At 38.6% G+C, this 20299-nt stretch overlaps 1 protein-coding gene across 4 annotated transcripts in view; it reads right to left on the bottom strand.

The window, feature by feature from the left end:
- Window positions 1–8246: 8246 nt before the first annotated feature.
- LOC144660725 (uncharacterized) overlaps window positions 8247–20299 on the bottom strand; it is a 52093-nt gene continuing 40040 nt past the window's right edge. For 3 of the 4 annotated variants that reach the window (XM_078521457.1, XM_078521464.1, XM_078521481.1), the window contains 3 exons: window positions 11752–12065; window positions 11096–11245; window positions 8247–10419 (listed from right to left, as the gene is read on the bottom strand). In XM_078521457.1, coding sequence (XP_078377583.1) covers window positions 9881–10419; window positions 11096–11245; window positions 11752–12065 — 1003 coding nt within the window. In that variant the 3' untranslated portion in view covers window positions 8247–9880. Of the gene's footprint in view, window positions 10420–11095; window positions 11246–11751; window positions 12066–18112; window positions 19039–20299 lie in introns of those variants that run through there. The other variant, XM_078521473.1, reaches the window with a different exon arrangement.

The following is a 20299-nucleotide window of genomic DNA, read 5'->3' as shown; positions in this document are numbered from 1 at the left end:
TTTGAGGAAAGCCGACCCGGGCTAGTAGCCAACCCGGCATCGTGTAAAGAGGCCCTCAGTCTACGTTATATACTGGATCTTTCAAGAACATCGCGTGCTTCGTCTTGCAGTAGAAGTCCTGTAGGCTCCGTGGCGCCAAATTAAAACCGCAAAATAATATGAATTAAATTAGACTTAGAGACGTCACAGCGGTTCGTGTGAACGACTGATTCTTAATGTGAAATGGCAGCGCTGTTTCCTTAAAAAGGTGAACTTACATGTCTTGCAATTGGTTTTATTATCGAAAGCAAAGCAACTACATATACTATCAATATCGCCCTGTTTGCAAAAAAGAAAAACACAGAAAGGGAAAAGCTCTGTCATTACATATGCAAAAGCTTGCAGCGGATTTATTTTGATGTTTTTGGATTCGATTCGCTCATTACATTTCGAGAAACCAGACAAGAAAGAAACGATGCCATTTTTACCATTTCTGATATTCTTTGTAAATTAAATATACCCACAGATTTTCGTAATAATAGCAAGATTATTATTCTTCAAACATGCTTTGTGCAAGTGCTGTATGTATTTTGTACTTAGGTCAGCAAAGCTAGCCCGTCCGAAACGAACGCTCGAATAACAGTTAAGTGTTGGGCCTATTACTGACCGCCACAAGTGCATTGTCAGCAGACGCCGGAACGGTATGCAATTGAACTATCGGATACGTTTTAAATACAGAATGTGATGGATTCCGAATACTTTTCGGCTTTAACCCACACATAAAGTCCTCGGCCTGACCTACAAAAATTCCACCGCCGGTTAAGGTGACATTAAGCCAATACATATGTAAATGAATACCTCCCCTGTTTTACTCTTCTAAAGACGGCCTTTCTCAAATGCGAAGCAAATATTCTTACATACGATGCACCTCTACAAGTGGCAATTTGATTGCAATTGGTTCTTAATAGTAGTCCTTGGCTAATCTGATTGGTATGACATACTTACATGACTGTCCCATTCATTCACTTAACTAAAAAAAAAATAAGACAACCCATAAACGCTTTGTGCTGATTGGCCGAAATTTGGCAGATCAGACACCCGGAAAAGGCGTGATGTTTGAGGTGCGGCATTCAGCTCAGGTCAGCACAAACAAAGGAACAATTAGTCCCTGGGACAAGCCCCTTGAAGTGTTTACATGCCCAAACTAGTCGCAGATACTTGTCCAAACGTTTTTGCCGAACCTAATTTTTCATTCAGGGGCAGGTCTCAGGGACCAAGTTTGTTCCTGAGACTAGATTTTCGACAATAGTGGATTGGACTCTTCTCCTCGAATTGTTGCAGGAACAAGTCGCAGGGACTTGTTTGGGAATTTTGTACCTAAGTATAACGTCGCGTGTTTTTCCTAGCTGTAGGATTTTCGTAGACTCCGTGGCGCTAAGTCAAGACCGCACTGAAATAAATTTAATTGAACTTTGAGGCGTCATACTGGTTCTTGTGAAATAAATAAAGATGGAAATGCAAACAATCAATGAAGTTTTGCAAACAACCTCAAACTCATGGCGTGAAACTTACGTTAACGTGACTCTTGCCTTCGAGCGATGTTGTGTTTCAAAGATGCGATTACAAGGGTTTGTGTAAGAGCTTAACGATTTTGTTTCGAAAGGTACAAAATTTTACGAAATGAAATCGACGTTGCCAGGCAGCGATGAAGGAAAGTGATGGTTGGAGCAATAATTGAGCATACTCTAGGTGTAATCTTGAAGCGACGGGAGCTTTTGAAGGTAATTTATAGTTGTTGTTTTAGTACTTTGCACGTGGTCTTCCACAAGAAACAAACACGTTGTTTCGCGGGATACCAGAACCGGCTGCAATTAATCGCATTCAGGTTTGTGACTATGATGTATATGACTACGATGTATCACATCGAACAAAATCGAGCTCAATCGAACTAAATCGAACAATCATATGGAATTTACAACGAGGTCAACCCGCGTAATAGTTGGTTTATTATCGATAGCAAAACAACTACCATCTATTTCGCCGTAAAAAAACAAACAAACAAACAAACAAAAACAAAACAAAAGCCCGGGCCAAACGAGGAAGAAAGTTGATGAGAGTTCAAGCTCTCGCTCTTGTTTGGCATCGAACTCTCACGCACTCTCATCGACTCTCGTGTGCTCTCTTATACAGAGTTTGCAAGGAAAACAAAAGTATCATGTTTCAAACTAACAAAAGTAACGTGTTACGGTTGTAAAGAAAAGAGTAATAAGGAACACTCGGGAAAGAACACAGCTGGTGACCTCTTAAGTGATCGATGCTGTTATTCTGTCGAAAAACACATGCGAAGAACTGGTGTCTTGGTCTTTACGAAAATTTAAACATTTCCAAATTAAAAAATAGTTCATATACTCAGTTAATTCGTATAGTGTGATCGTCCGGGTGAGAGTAGTTCTGAGAAGAACTGTTGTTGGTGACTGACGTTTCGACAACCTGAGCGGAAGTCATCTTCAGAGTCAAGTGAAAAGTTGTTGTCAGTCGATGATGTTATAAGTCTGGTCCGTTGAGGCTGATTGGTCAGTTAAGCCGTGATGTTATTGGCTGTAAGACTCGTGTAAAGTTTGTCATCAGTAATTGGTCAGTTTCGATCCGTCTATTGTTAGTCTAATTAAGTCATTCTGTTCCGTCTATTGTTAGTCAAATTAAGTCGTTCTGTTGGCGGTTCGTTTGTCGCTTTTGTTTACGTCGTGAATAAGTCGTTTGTAAGGTGCCGGTAGTTGTTGACATCTGTTGATAGGCGTCTGTTCTAAGTTTGTGTACCAGCTTTCCAGAGTCAGTCGTTGAAAATAGTTAGTACTGTAGGTTAAGAATTCAGCAGAGTCCCAGTCGATTTTGTGTTTAGTAAGTCGGTGGTGTTCAGAAATGTGATTGTTGACATCACCATTTCTCGTCGCTCGTTTGTGTTCAGTCAGTCTCGTGGTCAAGTTTCTACCGGTCTCTCCGATGTAGGAGGCCTGGCAGTCGGAGCATTTGATCTTATAAATCGCTCCCTGTCTGTTGTTAGGTTCGTCCCTGTCTTTAACGTTGGTCAGTAAATGTCGTAACGTTGTTATAGGTTTGTGAGCTACACGGATATTGTAGGGTTGTAGGATCCGCGCAATAGTCTCAGAAGTGCCCTTGATGTAGGGTAAAGTCGCTGTAGTAACAGATGTCAGATTTCTGTCAGTTTCAGTAGCTCTGTGAGTGTTGCGTCTAATAAAGTCAGTATTGTAGTTGTTCTTGTGGAAAACGCGGTCAAGGTATTTGTTTTCGTCAGATAAACTGTCTGGTGTGTCACAAACTAGTTGCGCTCGTCTCGTCAAAGTCTTGATAGTCGTAGCTTTGTGGGAAGTCGGGTTGTAGGATGTTTCGTCCAGTAATCTGTCGGTATGCGTCGGTTTTCTGTACACTGTAGTTCGTATTTCGTTGTTGTCGCGGCTTACCAGACAGTCAAGAAAAGGAAGTTTTCCGTTTTCTTCGATCTCCCTGGTAAACTGAATGTCGGCGTTCTGTTCGTTTAGGTGTTTGTGAAAGTCGTCGATTTCGTCTTTGTGTACGGCGGTAAAAGTATCGTCAACGTAGCGTAACCAGATCGGTATCGTTTGTCGGCAAGTTGCAAGGGCGCGTTCCTCGATGTTTTGCATCACAATTTCTGCGACAACAACGGAAACCGGCGACCCCATGGCTGTTCCGTGCATTATTATTATTATTATTATTATTATTATTATTATTATTATTATTATTATTATTATTATTATTATTATTATTAATACTCAGTTAAGTAAGAGCTGTATTTTGGTAGTTTGAAGACGCTTGATCGAGTTTAAAATCCGGATTCCTGTTTTGGTATTTTTTGTTCTAAAAGTATAATCTGTGTTAACAGAAGCCTTATAAACGTGTGTTGTTGTCGTAGTCTAAGCTACTGTGAGAGACGAAGTTCGCGTCTCTCTCACCCGAGGTAAGAGTTACGCCACGAGAAAACGACAGACGAGACGATTACATAAAATATCTTATATCAGTATCTCCGATTTTTGATCCTTCAGTTGTGCCGATCGTTTGACGATTGAACATACCAGTTTCCAGGGTTGGATAACTTGTTGAGTAAAAGTTTTGTCAAGCAACTTTCTCAATATGTTTAGTTTACTACTAAATAGATGTTGACTACTGTATCATCAGCTTTAAAATGAAACGCCGCGCCCTTAAATCACCCAACGACAAGAATTAAAGTTTTATCCATCAACCTGCACAATTCAATTGACGCAGTGCCAATATCAAAAGGAAACGAAATTGTTACTTTTGCTAGTTTTTAAGAACAGTTGCTTACCTTTTCAGAGACATTTTTCAGTGATAAAAGTACGGAGTTCCAAAAGCGTGTTAGTTATGATTTACCGCACCCAGTGAATTATTGCTGAGAGAATGAGAATATTTAATCTTCTTTACATCGAGAAAAGCATGAAATGACTTATTAAATATTTAGTGTTCGCGGAAGAACACTTATGAATAAATTTATAAATAAACATGCTAGAAAACGTGTTTCTTCTAAAGAACTGAATTTGGATAGTCTGATCAAAATATAGTCACAGCTTAAGAGTGGCGGAGTGATCCGCAGATTGTGGTGGTCCGCTAGATTATCATACTAAAATCTAATTCAAAGATAGTTGTCGATATTTTTGTTGACACACAGATAAACTTTGAGTCTATTTTAAGTTTTTTGTAATTCAGGTAAGAAGAAATGTAACAGCGTGATATTTCTTAAGCTCTGTAGTTGTTTATATTAGAGTTCGAGCAGACCACTATCGATTACGACTTTAGGTCTCCCGTTGCATCGTACGGACAAACTAGTGCTGTCTTTGGGCTATGCTCGTACGTTTGGTAGTTGAATTTCAGATTATTCAAGTGCAAGCTTTCGAATAATAAGACCGGATAAATTTCAAAGCGTATTTTTAGCTCTTAAGTTAACCTGTGTCCTATTCCATTTAGACATGAAATGCTAACAATTAACATGTTGGCGGGGGTGCAGGTGCACAAATACGAGACATTATCAAGAAGTAACACACAAACTGCGGTGATACGAAAAAACGAATTCTTGAAAGACATAGCCAGAAATTCCGAACCATAGTAGGCGTGACATACGTCATTATATCCAATGCGCTGATTGGCTCACGGCTGTCAAGAAAACAAGTCACGCCAGCGCCGGCGCTGACAAGCCAACTTTCAGCCGAGAAAATAAAGATTATCTGGCAAATATTATCACTTGTCTAAGAAGATTTCCCTGAAATAAGCTCTGTAGAAACTCTACTGATACGTTTCTGTTATCTCCGGTCTGATTTCGTACAATGAGAAGCCTTTCCAAGCGGTTTTGAGCCGCCGTAAATCAGATCGAAAATCATTTTCGATCCGTGACCGATATGTCACGCAGCACGAAAACCCTCAGGGGAATTCAAGTCCCAGGCTCTAACTCTTCCCTAAAAACGCCGAAAAGAGCCTGGAGAACAGCTTGAACTATTTTTCAAAATGGTGGCTAGATTTTGTGATGAAAACGGTGAAGAAAACAGCTCGCGTTCGTCAAGAGTTTCATCCGAGCGATTTTGAAAGTGTGCAGTCAAGACGGACAATTTTTGCGAGATTTCGGGAGTTTTAAAAAGCAAAAAACCGCAATGAATTCAACTCGAAGAGAACCAAAAATTATCGAAAACTAAAGTATTGGATGTGGTCTTCAAGTTCTGCATTGGAATGGAGATTCTAATCTTAAGCAAGAGAGAGCAACCCAAAGCAAAGATCAGTGGTTTGCATAAACAAGACATAATATACAAAGGTTAGTATGGCGGATCCTTGTTAGCATTCGTAAAATTTTCAAGTGGATAAGCCGAAAGAATTTTACTTCGCTAAGCTACAAAACTCTTTCCAATTCAAAACTATCATCACAACTGAAGAAATTTTTATCGGAACAGTGAAATTCAAGCACCTCGGTCTTTGCAGCGATCGACTGAAATACGATATCTATATATTTTTCTTTTAGAAACCTGAGAGCACATGCAAACACAATTGTCACGCTTCGTGGGGGGTCGCGGTTCGGTCGTGGTTCGGAATTTCTGGCTATGAATTTCTATCTTTTTACTTGACTTTTCGTATACTCTTAAATAACATCTTCAGAAGTGGCCGTTAAAAATGGAAGTAACGTACAACTAAATTTAAATAGACAATCATTTCTTAATTTGAGGAACAATAGGAATGAGAGATGACATATACAACAGTAATAAATGAGAAATACAGTTCATCAATCTCAGAATTCAGTAACATCGTATGTTGCAATACAATAATTATCTGATGAAATATTTGTTGTTCCTAGCAAATTTTGACTTAACCAAAACCAAACTAAGTCTTCAAATGATACAACATTGAACACAGCTATAGATTGTATTACGTGTAAATAAGTGAAAGGAGAAAGAAACTCATATAAAGGGAAAAAGGTGCTATGGTTTTGGGGGACCCTACAGTATGTCAGAATAACAGAATGTCTCTATTTTGGCTTGCAGCTAGCTTTTACTCTGGTGTGCTAGCAGAAAGCTGTTATTTTTGGTATTGGGCAATAATTAACAATTATTCACCGAAGTGGAGATGAATATTGGTAGATATTTACCGAGCCGCGAAGCAGTAAGGCAAATATCCACCACATTTACCAACGCTGAGGTAAATAATTGTTTTAATATGTACCACACAAGTAGAATAACTAGCAGACTAAAACATCACTTTTGGTAAACAAAGCAACGCGCGAAGGCAGTTTGTTTCTCTTTTGAAAAGTACTTTGCTAATCACCACCGAGTTAACCAACCAGCGCGCGCGAAAAGCACTACATTGTATTCACTTGTGTGGTATATACTTAGTAACCGTTCTATAACATAGGGTGCCCTTTGGGGGGGAAGGGAAGCTGCATGTAAAACTTTCCAGTTGTATGTTATGTGTACAGCTGTAACATACCAGCGGGAACTAGAACAACACTTTCTTTGTACTATCTCCTCTTTGAGAGTTAAAGCTCGGACGTACATCATGGGGGGGGGGGGGAGTGGATGCTTCCCCCCCTCCAAACCTTTTTTTCAAAATTTTGAAAAGAGGATTCAACGTATTTTTTGATTAAACGCGCAGGCAAGGGCGGCGTTTATATGAGGGCGGCGTTTATTTCAAATTCGATTTTATTCGTGCTATTAATAGTATTGTAACTGAACATTTAAATTTTAAAAACAGAAAGATGTTTTTAGTGCTCGTCTGAAAAGACATTAATCAAGGAAAATATTTCTTTTGAGGCTTGGTTCAAACTTGATAACTACTGCATCTGCTTTTTGACTCTTTTATTGGAATAAAATTAAAACGCCACGTCATGATGCAGCGTGTATTTGAGAGCGGCGTTTATTAATATTTGTGCCCTTATCTGTGGCGTTTATTTGAGGGATGCGTTTTATCAGTACTCTACAATGCTGAATTTTTCAGTAGTTGTTCATTCATATCTTGCAGAAATTTTCATGTGTCAAATCATATGCTCATGATATTTAACGTTGCCATGGCAATGCATAATTATGAGGTCTGGCGAAAAATCGTCATGTTTAACATTTTTCCTTATTTTGTTTGTTTTGTTTTTAAACAAAATGGTACGATTTGAATAGTTCTGCATTCCATAAGCATTCTGGCTTGGTTTTGTATGAAGATGACAGCTATATTGACGTCACAGCCAACGAAAATTATGTCATCTTGTCGAGTACGCTACGGGCTTTCTACTCAGTGCTCAAGTACATGTATTTCACTGCACCTTAATATGATGAAAACTCTGAGGAGGGTCTCCAAGCCCCCCGCCCCCAATTTAAACACTCGAAGATAAATTTTATATCTCCGCGTAACCATGTATAATCCTCACAACCATCTGTCTCTTCGTATACTTAGCTATTCAGCTTCAAACTCTAAAAGGAATACACTTTATTGACCTAGTCGATCGTGACCTGTTTTGTTTTACTAATGTGTGCAGTGACCAACAAATAGTGAATGGAAAATAAAACTGTGAATTGAAGCTATGTAAAATAAGCTAATAACCATGATAGACAATTGATCACATAGTCAAAGAAGATAACACACAATACACGAAACAGGCAAGTTTTTTTTACATGAAATAGGTAAATTAAATTTACAAAACCAACTTCATACAACCTATCTGGTTTATACATTTCAACATCGTATGTATTTTTTAATTTCTCGTGCTGTCGTCCTTGGAGAAAAACTTGGAGTTAAATTAGTTGACGTCATTGAGAACGAACGCTTCAATGAGCGGCGGCACAGTGGCTCTACGCGTATTCTTAGCCATCCACTAGAAACAGCAGTGCCAAATAAGAGAGAAAAAAAAAAGCGTTTTATCGATAACCTGAAGAAAGTCAGCGAAGTTTCCCTATTTCCATTAAGAACTTAAGCTGTATTTACATATAAAGCCGAGGATATATCTCAAACCGATAGACAAGCTAGATAAATGGCGTAAACCTTCAGTAGAGGACTAATGCATGTAATGTTTTAATCGACGCTCTCCTAAGGGTCGGAACTGATGCTTTACTGGTGCTGAGGTAAGATTTAAGTTTTTACGGAGTAAACCCTCTTTGTCTAAAAGTATCTTTAAACTATAGTTACCGGTACGTTTCATTGAAAAATTGGCTCACATATTTAGTTAGTGTTTTAAGCGATCAATGATGTGGTGATCGGGAAGATAATCGTGATGTTTTCGTTCTAGAGGGATCATTTTATACTGAATCAGATTTCCTTTCTATGCTATTGTTGACACTAACCGACCATCTGTGTCTCTGTTTCAAGAAATGTGAATTCAACTATGTTTAGTCCAATGGAATGTTTTTTTTTAGTATTCGATTTTTATCAAATAGACCACGCTTTTCCATGGTCTACACTCTTATAGATCATAAAAAGGACGTCTGAAAATGTTTAAAACTCAAGTGGGACCATGAGCCGTTAGGCAAGTGATTTTTTTATATAGAAGGCAAACGCGTGCTCCTCATTTTGCACTCTACTGTTCTACGCGGCAGCGAGCGGTTGGCACCCTTCCCACCTTACCCACGAAGAAGCTGGGTTTGAAGTCTCCGCCATCACTACCTAGTGGTCTACTAAGCCTGGTTTGGGCTATACCTTATCTACATGTCATGAATAACGATACCCAGAGCAAAATATTATAATTATACTATTTTAACACTAACGCCATTAACAAATTTACATTTCACATGAAAAGACTGTTTAAACTCAAACATGGTGTGACCTTTTGGGTGTTGAACAACTAAGCTATGTTCTGCAGTTAACGTTTTGTGTAAACAAAGTTACTAGTTTGTAAAGAAACAGTTGTGCTGCGCTCGGTGGGAAGTGGAACACTTAGTGCATTTTCAACGAGAAATTGATAAAAGTAAATTAACCGCCGTATTGAGTCCGGAAGTCTGTTCACAGACCCTCAATTTTCTCTAGTTTATCGATAGCTTAAATTTCAAACCCCGGAGGATTTGAACGACCACGAACGTATGGGCTCCAGCACGCACATTCCCACGAGCTCGCTGGCTGTCACTGACTAAGAGTTTTTGTTAACAGTTTCTCCAGATGAATCACACCGCATGAAATAAATTAATAAGACGTACTACCGTACGTCAACGTAATTGTGAATTCAACTTTGTCCGACAAAACTTTTTAAGGACTTTCCTTTCGAATTCCCTACAAGGATCGAGGGATCGTTAAAATCAGAAACGAAAACAAGCCGTGCCGAGAAATAGCTACCTGTAAATTCTGATTGTAAGCTTGTGTTTCACGTAAAGCTTTATATAAAGCAATGTAAGTAGTTCACTCATCTTACTAAAATCTGCCATATGTCACCCAGGGACATACCAAGCCTATTCAATTCGTCGTCACAATAGAGAACGCTACCAGTAAGTATAAAGTAACATTTGTATGGCCACATAAATGGTCTTCTATAGAGGCGAAAATCATTAAGCCTTTGTTGATGCCCCCATCGGTTTCTATTCGGATAACCCCAGTTAGCACAGTTGTTGGCCAGAGTCGAGTTGTCATCAGGGAGGCGTGTAAAAGAGCCACAAGCTTCAGGTATGGTGTTAGAATTGGTGAAAAACTTTAGCACGTTAGCTCCCTTGGTATCTTTGTTTGTCATGATGTGAAGCACTCGGCCTCTCTCCTTCTTAAAACAATAAAACCGGATCTGAGAGAAGCCCATGTCGATTTTTAACTGATTGAAACCATTTCGCAACAAGAACTGGCTATTGGAATTGTAGTTAGGAAGAATCTCTCTATAAGAATTGGATTCGACAACCGTATCTTGTAGAGAATTTGCATCCCTCATTAGAAAACGAGTGATGAGTGTCCATCCACCTGAAAGATTAATATTAAAGCAAAGGTCAAGGCTGCATCGGGCCAAAGTGACCCATAGGCGTCTCAGCTAATCCTGGTTTACAATACAATACAATAGTTTCTGTAACATTAGGTGACAAGAGTTTCCATTCCCATCTCAGATTGGATGCTAGTCTGTCGCAGGCCTACCCAGGTATTTAAATTCTTCGGTGCTGATATTCACCAGGGTCGAAAGAGGCACAGTAAGAAGTGTCTTTCCCAAGACCAGTGCACAGTGACACCGGCCAGGGCTAGAACCCGAACGCCCGATCCGGAAACCAGTGCGCTAGCCTTTAGGTCAGCACGCCTCACACAAAATAGTTATGTAGGAGGATTAAACATGAATCCTACAGCAGTTAACTTTGATTCTCATTGAAAATTTATTCATTTTGTTTGATTATGACACCCGTACAAGGCCTACGTACATTAATCGCAAAATAAAACAGACATAAGCGGAAGCGAGTCAAAATGGTTATTGTCTTCACTTTTTTCAACACCAAGTGAATTCAACGTTCACTCCAGAATATTGGGGTGTCTCCATTCTTAAAACCTAACTATAAAATGTGAAAGAAAATGACGAGAAAGACAGTGAGCAATTCTGCGAGAGAAATAGAGACATGATTGCAACTAAACAATTCTTAATATCCGTTTAACGAACCTTGTTCAGTTGTCATGTCACAGAACACTGTGAAGGGCTCCCCTGAGGCGGCAGGGTCGATCCAGTACTCACCATCTCCCTCAGAGTCACCACTTAGCAAAATATCTTTGCAGGAAGAGCCTGGGACTGAGTATTTTGACCCTTTCTTTTCTGCAAGAAAACAATATCAAAGAATTATTCAATAAAGCAGAAACGTTGAGGTGAATTTCAATGTTTTAAACATGCAATCTACAGTCTTGCATCTAATCACGGCTCTCACAAGCAAATCACATATTTTGAAGGCTACCGGCCAGTGCTAGTTCTGCAATGAAACAAATAAGTACTTAAACAAATATGACTCAGATGCATAGGTAATTCATAGGCATCGGGTTGCGTGTTTGCCAGTTGACTGTCTGTAAAAAAGAGCATCAATAACAAGTGAGTCGTAACTCCGTCAGTATTAGTTGGCAAACAAAAAGCTTGGTGGCTTTCCAGATGTCCGTTAAAAGTTAAGCCGTTTAACGTTGTCGGTTAAAAGTTTGGTCATTTATTAGGTAACGTTGTCAGTAGTAAGTAGTCACTTAAAAAGTGTTGGCCGTCTGTTAAAACGTCGCATCAGTTGTCAGCTAATACTCTGCAAACCCTTTTTGGCTGAAACCCTGGCTGAATGAACAAACCTCGAAAGTTATTTTCCATATAAGTGGCTGCTGGATTTTCCACAAAATCTCCAGGTTTCGACTTTTTTGTTTCTTTCTTCATTTGACATTCTTTATCATTCCAGAGAAACGTCACACTTTTGCATGTTTCCTCTAGACTGCATAGAAAGTAGCAGCGAGCAAAATTGTCAGCGTGCAGAGTTCTCAAGTCATGCCCAACTAAAGAAAATCCAAATTCTTCTCTGTTGTCCTTGCATGCACCACCACCAAAGACGTGTACGGGGTGGACCAAGAAGTGGAACAGGGCACAAGGGATCAATGATGCGAATGACATCCTAAAACATACAAGACGATAAGTGATAACTTATTAGTTATCTCTTTGTAAGGGGTTAGAGGGTGGGAAGCATCTGTTGTGTGTTGAACTGGCTAAAAGGATCGACAATTTCCATGTAAAGTGTCCGCGAGTAGCCAACACGCGTTGGCATTTGAACATGAACAGCCCTGGCTTGCTTTGTTTTTTTCTTTCTTTATAGGCCACTACAGTTCAGTGAGACCAGGGTTGGTTAAAAAATAATTTTTCCACATTTCCTTTGAGGCAAGCCGACCCGGGCTAGTAGCCAACCCGGGATCGTGTAAAGAGGCCCTCAGTCTACGTTATGTACTTAATCCTTTAAGAACATGGCGTGTTTCGTCTTGCGGTAGCATTCCTGTAGGCTCCGTGGCGCCAAGTTAAAACCGCAAAATAATATGAATTAAATTAGACTTACACGTCACAGCGGTTCGTGTGAAAGACTGATTCTTGATGTGAAATTTCAGTGCTGTTTCCTTAGAAAAAGTGACCTTTCATGTCTTGCAATTGGTTTTATTATCGAAAGCAAAGCAACCAATACATATACCATCAATGTCGCCGTGTTTGCAAAAAAGAAAAACACAGAAATAGAAAAGCTCTGTCATTACATATGCAAAAACTTGCAACTGGTTTGACCGTATTCCAGCTGTTCTGCGCTCGAAAGAGATGTTTTTTGAATGGATTCGTTTATTACTTTTCGAGAAACGACTTTCGAGCATCTTAAATCAAAACATGGCGGTTCATTTTTTATATGCAACGCCTGCTCTTTAATACAAGTCGCAATCTGATTGGTGTGATGAGCATGCGTCACTCGCTCAGAGCCGCTGTGATGCCTCGGTCTAATTAAATCAATTAGTGGTTAACCTTATCGCCATAGAGTCTACAGCAATATCTGAAGAGTTTCTGTACCAACAGTCTCTAAAAAATTCCCGGGAAATATTAATACTTTGGAACTCAATATTCATGTCTCGCTGATCACGATAGTTTCTCCGCGATCTTCTTTCTAAATTACCACAACAAAAATTTAACCACACTACCTGACGGTTGTCTCACGAAGCACTCTTCGCACAGTTAAAAGGAAAGTATCACGGGGATCCCTATTAATTTCAAAAACTAAGAAATATTTCATTGTTAACGGAAGCCTTTAAATAATGATCCAGGCTCGTTTTAAATTACCACCTAGTGTACTAAAACTGTCGACGAGTGTCTCTGGCCATAGATGGAAAGGGTCGAAATGAATTACAACTTGAAAAATTCAGGCGGAATTTTTCAAGTTCTCGGCAAGTTCTCGCATTATTGTTTCCAAATTACGCTTGAACCGATCATGTTTTGTTCTTTTTTAAGAATTCGGTTGATATCTTTCTTTTAGTGTTTTAGGATTATTTTGTAAACAAGTAGAGGTATTATACATGTAGTACGATCAAAATTTAAATCCCCTTGATCCTTCACCTGTAAGATTTCACGCAAGTAGCTTCAACACAAACGAAGCCACATTATATTCCGAAAGATATTTCTTACCGTTTCTGATATTATTTGTAATAATATCCTTCAGTGTTTTCGTAATTATAGCAAGATTATTCTTCAAACATGCTTTGTGCAAGTGCTGCATGTAATTTTTACTTAGGTCAAAAAGCTAGCCCGTCCGAAACAAAGATAAAGATACGGTGTAAATACAGAATGTGATGGACTCCGAATACTTTTCGGCTTTAACCCACACGCAAAGTCCTCGGCCTAACCTACATAAAATCCACCGCCGGCTATGGCGACACAAGGACAATACATGTACATGAATACCTCCTCCTGTTTTTCTCTTCTACGAAAGAACAAAGATCGCCCTTCTCAAATGCGAAGCAAATATTCTTAAATAAAATACGATGCACCTTTACAAGTAGCAATTTGATTGATTCTTGATGTACCGTTGGCTTATCTAATTGGTACTACATACTTACATGACTGTCCCATTCATTCACTCACCACATAGTCCCTCACGACAACTAATAGGTATTTTTTTGTTAAAAGTAACTAAAAAGGATAAGACAACCCATAAACACTTTGCGCTGATAAGCCTAAATTTGGCAGATCAGACACCCGGAAAAAAACGGGGTGTTTGAGGTGCGGCATTCAGAAGTCTGCAGGTCAGCACAAACAAAGAGACAAGACACCTGGGACAAGCCATTTGAAGAGAGTAGGCTTTTGTACATTATGCTTTTGTTTCCCCACTAAAATGCTCCACCTTAATGCTCGATTTTTCCCACTAAAATGCTCGGTCTCCCCCAAAAAGTCACTAAAATGCTGGGATAATGCTCATTATACGAACGGTTTTTTTAAATTTATTTCAAAGTTTTTAACATGGTGTTTTCTGTTAACACTTACAAAAACGTAGAAGTGTTGCAAATAACAACAACAAGGTATACAAGTTCATAAATACAGCCAAAAAAATAATACTCAAAATCATCTACGAGACTATGAACAAAGAGTAGCTGACTATCTCTAGAAAGTTATTTGTTGTTGAATTTTCAGTTTTAGTCTTCAATTTCTCTAGAAAAAAATTAATTTCTTCTTTATTTTCTCGGAAAAGGATCAATTTTCCTGGAAAATGCCACTAAAATGCTCGATTAATGCTCAATGCTTTTGCCTCACTAAAATGCTTGAAAAAATGCTAGCAAAATGTACAAAAGCCTATTGAAGAGTTAACATGACCAAACTAGTCGCAAATACTTGTCCACACGTTTTTGCCGAACCTTATTTTTTTTTATTCAGGGGCAGATCACAGGGACCAAGTTTGTCCCTGAGACTAGATTTTCGACAATTATGGATTGGACTTGTCTCCTGGAATTGTTGCAGGAACAAGTCGCAGGGACTTGTTTGGGAATTTTGTACCTAAGTATAACGTCGCGTGTTTTTCCTAGCGGTAGGATTCTTGTAGACTCCGTGGCGCTAAGTCGAAACCGCAAATAAATTAAATTAAAAACTTTGAAGCGTCATACCGGTTCTTGTGAAATAAATAAAGATGGAAATACAAACACTCAATGAAGTATTGCAAACAATCTCAAGCTCAGGTCGTGAAACTTACGTAAACGTGACTCTTGCCTTCGAGCGGTGTTGTGTTTCAAAGATGCCATTTACAAGGGGACTCTGTAAAGTGCAGAAACGGACGGCGCATGCGGACGGCGGACGGCGAAAAACATTAAAAAACTATAATAATAAATTTAAAAAAATAAAAATGATAATAAAAATGAAATAAATGAAATATTAAAATTACATTACTACTAGTCGAAGCATCTTCGGATCACCGCGCTGGAAACTAAAAATAAAAGTTTCTCACCTGCTCACTAACGGACAGTGCTTGGATAATTTTCAGAAGGCTTCGTTGCACAAATACTATTCGCGCACTCGTGTTTAATCTCTGTATACTAAGTTTAGATACTAAATACTGGACTAATAACTCAAGGGAGGATTTAAACTCGAACGAACAATTTATCTCTTAAACCATCTGGTTCTATTTTCTTTGTAACAACTTCCACTATTTCTGTTATCTCAAAACTCTTCCTTGATATATCGAGTTTGTTTTTGTACTGGAAACAAATATATTGTGCTGTAAATTGTATTTCGACACTTTAAAATTTCGGACGATTATATTTTTGGACAACCTTTTTGTCCGAAATAAAAATCGTTCCAAATTTTTTGCAAGTAATGTAGAACCTCAGGCTGTTGATCGGTTAGGCCCGGTTCAGACGCCGATCTTTTCATGAGCCGAACCTAATTCCTTGAATTAAGTACATGAAAAGATCGGCGTCTGAATCAAATAAGAACGGCTATTTCAATTTGAAACGGCTCACCCGTTCTTCCCGCCTGGCTTGGCCGAGAATTTCGCCTGTGGAACGCCTTTGGAACGGCTTTGATTCAGACGCCGTACTTTTCATGTGCCGATCCTAATTCAGAAATTATTATAATTTATTTTGCCAGCAGTTTACCTCAATTATTGGAACTGTATTATGTACGGCCTCGGAACGGCCAAAAAGTACGGCGTCTGAATCAAGAGACGTACTTTTCTCAATTTGGGTCGCTCCAAATTCGAATTGAGTTCGGCTCATGAAAAGTACGGCGTCTGAACCGGGCCTTAGAATAGATCGTGTAAACTTAAAATGCCTCAAAGGAAGCATTTGGCTTATTTGTAGGTTGGGAAACCAATCGAATGCAATTCAGTGTATGTGTTGTCACTTCCCTGTCACATGTGGTTAGCTGGAAATTCACTTCCATAAATGGGCACAGTGTGCAAAATTTGCTCACGGCATAAAGTCTGTGTCTAAGAGTACAAGAACATGGACGAGAGAAGTAATCTTGTAACCCCTTTTAGTTTTTGTGACCTTAAGTCTAGACCGCAAAAAGATAAAAAAAATCTGGCATATAAACCATTAGCCGAGAGAAAAAATGACTTTTCGTTGGCGTCGCTAGCTATTCCGCCAAAACATGTTTACGAAGCAAGACGAAAATGACCAAGACGTTTTTCGGAACATTCAGTAAAGTGATGAAATTTGCCTTTATAGAAGCTAGAACTTGTTGTTGTTGAACTTCATGAAAGCAAGATGATTGCCTTTAATACAACAATTTTTGATTTACTTTCTAAAAACTGATTTGTCGGCGTTTCGATTTATACAACTACAAAGGAATTAAATTCACTGACGTCTTAACTTACTAGCAGTACATAGTTTGCCTGATACGATAAAATAAACTGATTCGACAAAGTGAGGTGGCAGAGAGTTCGAGCTTTTAAAAATCCTCCCTTGAGGTATTAGTCCAGTCCGCTGTCCGCCGTCCGTATCCGCCGTCCGTTTCTGCACTTTACAGAGTCCCATTTACAAGTACTGTACAAGGGTTTGTAGTCGTTGTAGTACTTTGTACGCGGTCTTAGTAAAATACTTCACCGAGAAATAAACACGTCGTTCCGCGGGATACCTGAACCGGCTGCAATTAATCACATTCAAGTTTGTGACTACGATGCATATGACTACGATGTTTCACATCGAACAAAATCGAGTTCAATCGAACTAAATGGAGAGGTAAATAAAATCTTATCTTATCTAAATCGAACAATCAAATGGAACTGTTACAACGAGGTCAACCCGTGGACTAATTGTTTTATTATTGAAAGCAAAACAACTACCATCTATTTCGCCGTGAAAAAAGAAAAAGAAAAACAAAAACAAAACAAAAGCCCGGGCCAAAAGAGGATGAGAGTTGATGAGAGTTCAAGCTCTCGCCCTCGTTTGGCATCGAACTCTCATGCACTCTCATCAACTTTCGTGCGCTCTCTTACAGAGTTTGCAAGGAAAACAAAAGTATCACGTTTCAAACAAACAAAAACATCGTCTTACGGTGACCTCTTTAGTGATCGATGTTGTTATTCTGTCGAAAAACACAGCTGACGAACTGGTAAATTTTCTTAACGAAAATGTAAACATTTCCAAAAAATAGTACATATACTCAGTTAAGTAAGAGTTATATTTTGGTTGTTTAAAGATGCTTGATCGATTTTAAAATCCTGATTCTTTTTTTGGCATTTTATACTCTAAAAGTAGAAACTGTGTTAACAGAACTTATAAACTTGTGTTGTTGTCGTAGTCTACGCTACTGTGAGAGACGTAGTTCGCGTCTCTCTCGCCCGAAGTAAGAGTTAAGCCACGAGGAAACGACTGACGAGACGATTACATAAAATATCTTATATCAGTATCTCCGATTTTTGATGCTTCAGTGTTGCCGAGCGTTTGACGATTGAACATACCAGTTTACAGGGTAGGATAACTTGTTGAGTGAAAGTTTTGTTAATCAACTATCTCAACACGCTTAGTTTGCTACTGAATAGATGTTGACTATTGTATCACCAGCTTTATAGTGAAACGCCGCGCCCTTAAACTACCCAACGACAAGAATTAATGTTATATCCATCAACCTGCACAATTCATTTGACGCAGTGTCAATATTAAAAGGAAACGAATTTGTTACTTTTGTTAGTTTTTAAGGACAGTTGCTTACCTTTTCGGAGGCGTTTTTTTCAGTGATAAAAGTACGAAGGCCCAAAAGCGTGTTAGTTAGGATTTACCGCACCCAGTGAATTATTGCTGAGAGAATGAGAATATTTAATCTTCTCTACATCGATCGAGAAAAGCATGAAATGACATTAAATATTTAGTGTATGCGGAAGCCCCTCATGAATAAATTTAGAAAAAAAAAACATGCTAGAAAACGTGTTATTTCTAAAGAACTGAATTTTTGATAGTCGATCAAAATATTTCACAGCTTAAAAGTCTATTTTAAGTTGTTTGTAATTCAGGTAAGAATAAATGTAACAGCGTGATATTTCTAAAGCTCTGTAGTTGTTTATATTAGAGTTCGAGCAGGCCACTATCGATTACGACTTTACATTTTGCGTTGTACCGTACGGACAAGCTAGTGCTGTCTTTGGGCTATGCTCGTACTTTTGGTAGTTGAATTTCAGATTATTCAAGTGCAAGTTTTTAAATAATAAGACTGGATAAATATCCAATCGTATTTTTAGCTCTTAAGTTAACCTGTGTCCTATTCCATTTAGACATGAAATGCTTACAATTAACATCTTGGTGGGAGTGCAGGCGAGGTGCAGGTGTAAAAGTTATCAAGAAATAACATGCAAACTGCGGTGATACGAAGAAGCGCATTGTTGAAAAAAATTCTATCTTTTCGCTTGACGTGTCGTATGCTTCTACATAACATCTTCAGAAGTGGCTGTTGAAAATGGAATTAATCTACAACTAAACTTAAATAAGCAATAATTTTTTACATTCGAGGAACAATAGGAATGACAGATGACGTATAAAAGATGATGAAAAAAAATGCATATCCGTCTGTTCTCTTGCTAATATGCATAGGTGTACGGGCAATTTTTTGCTAGAAGGTAGTGAACCATTTTCATAGAAAATTCTCGCAAGTTGCCCAATTTTTTACAAATCAGTCGAAAAGGGATGGGGGTCATAAGTACCACTTACATAGGCAAACATATGAAGTGAAAATATCCTCACATATGAATATATTATATAACACGTTAAAAGAAATAGCTGTCTTTGCCATTTCTACGGCCTAAGTTATCAATGATACGATCCATGTCATTGTGGACTACATTTTCATTTGGTAACAGCAGTGATTTTAAAATACCATTGGTATATGTGAAAAATGAGATAGGATATTATTTGACGGGAGCTTATGAAGGAAATTTATAGTTGTTGTTTTAGTACTTTGTACGCGGTCTTAGTAAAAATGCTTCCAAAAGAAACAAACACGTTGTTTCGCGGGTTACCAGAACCGGCTGCAATTAATCGCATTCAGGTTTGTGACTATGATGTATATGACTACGATTTATCACATCGAACAAAATCGAGCTCAATAGAACTAAATTGAACAATCAAATGGAATTTACAACGAGGTCAACCCGCGTAATAATTGGTTTATTATTGAAAGCAAAAAAACTTCCATCTATTTCGCCGTGAAAAAAACAAAAATCAAAAACAAAAACAAAACAAAGGCCCGGGCCAAACGAGGATGAACGTTGATGAGAGTTCAAGCTCTCGCTCTTGTTTGGCATCGAACTCTCATGCATGCACTCTCATCGACTCTCGTGCGCTCAATTACAGAGTTTGCATGGAAAATAAAAGTATCACGTTTCAAACGAACAAAAGTATCGTGTTACGGTTGTAAATTAGCGCTATAAGGAACACTCGGGAAAGAACACAGTCGGTGACCTCTTTAGTGTTCGATGTTGTTATTCTGTCGAAAAACACCTCGGCGAAGAACTGGCATCTTGGTCTTTACGAAAATTCAAACATTTCCAAAAAAGTACATAAACTCAGTTAAGTAAGAGTTGTATTTTGGAAGTTTGAAGACGCGTGATCGATTTTAAAATCCTGACTCTTTTTTTGGTATTTTTTGCTCTAAAAGTAGAATCTGTGTTAACAGAAGCCTTATAAACATGTGTTGTTGTCGTAGTCTAAGCTACCGTGAGAGACGTAGTTCGCGTCTCTCGCGCCCGAGATAAGAGTTAAGCCACGAGAAAACGATTGACGAGACGATTACATAAAATATCTTATATCAGGATCTTCGATTTCTGATCCTTCAGTGTTGCCGAGCGTTTGACGATTAAACATACCAGTTTACAGGGTGGCATAACTTGTTGAGTGAAAGTTTTGCAAA

The sequence above is a fragment of the Oculina patagonica genome, chromosome 1 (assembly GCF_052425735.1).
Source record: "Oculina patagonica isolate OP01 chromosome 1, crgOcupat, whole genome shotgun sequence".
NCBI lineage: Eukaryota > Metazoa > Cnidaria > Anthozoa > Scleractinia > Oculinidae > Oculina > Oculina patagonica.
This window is presented reverse-complemented; position numbering and strand designations above follow the sequence as displayed.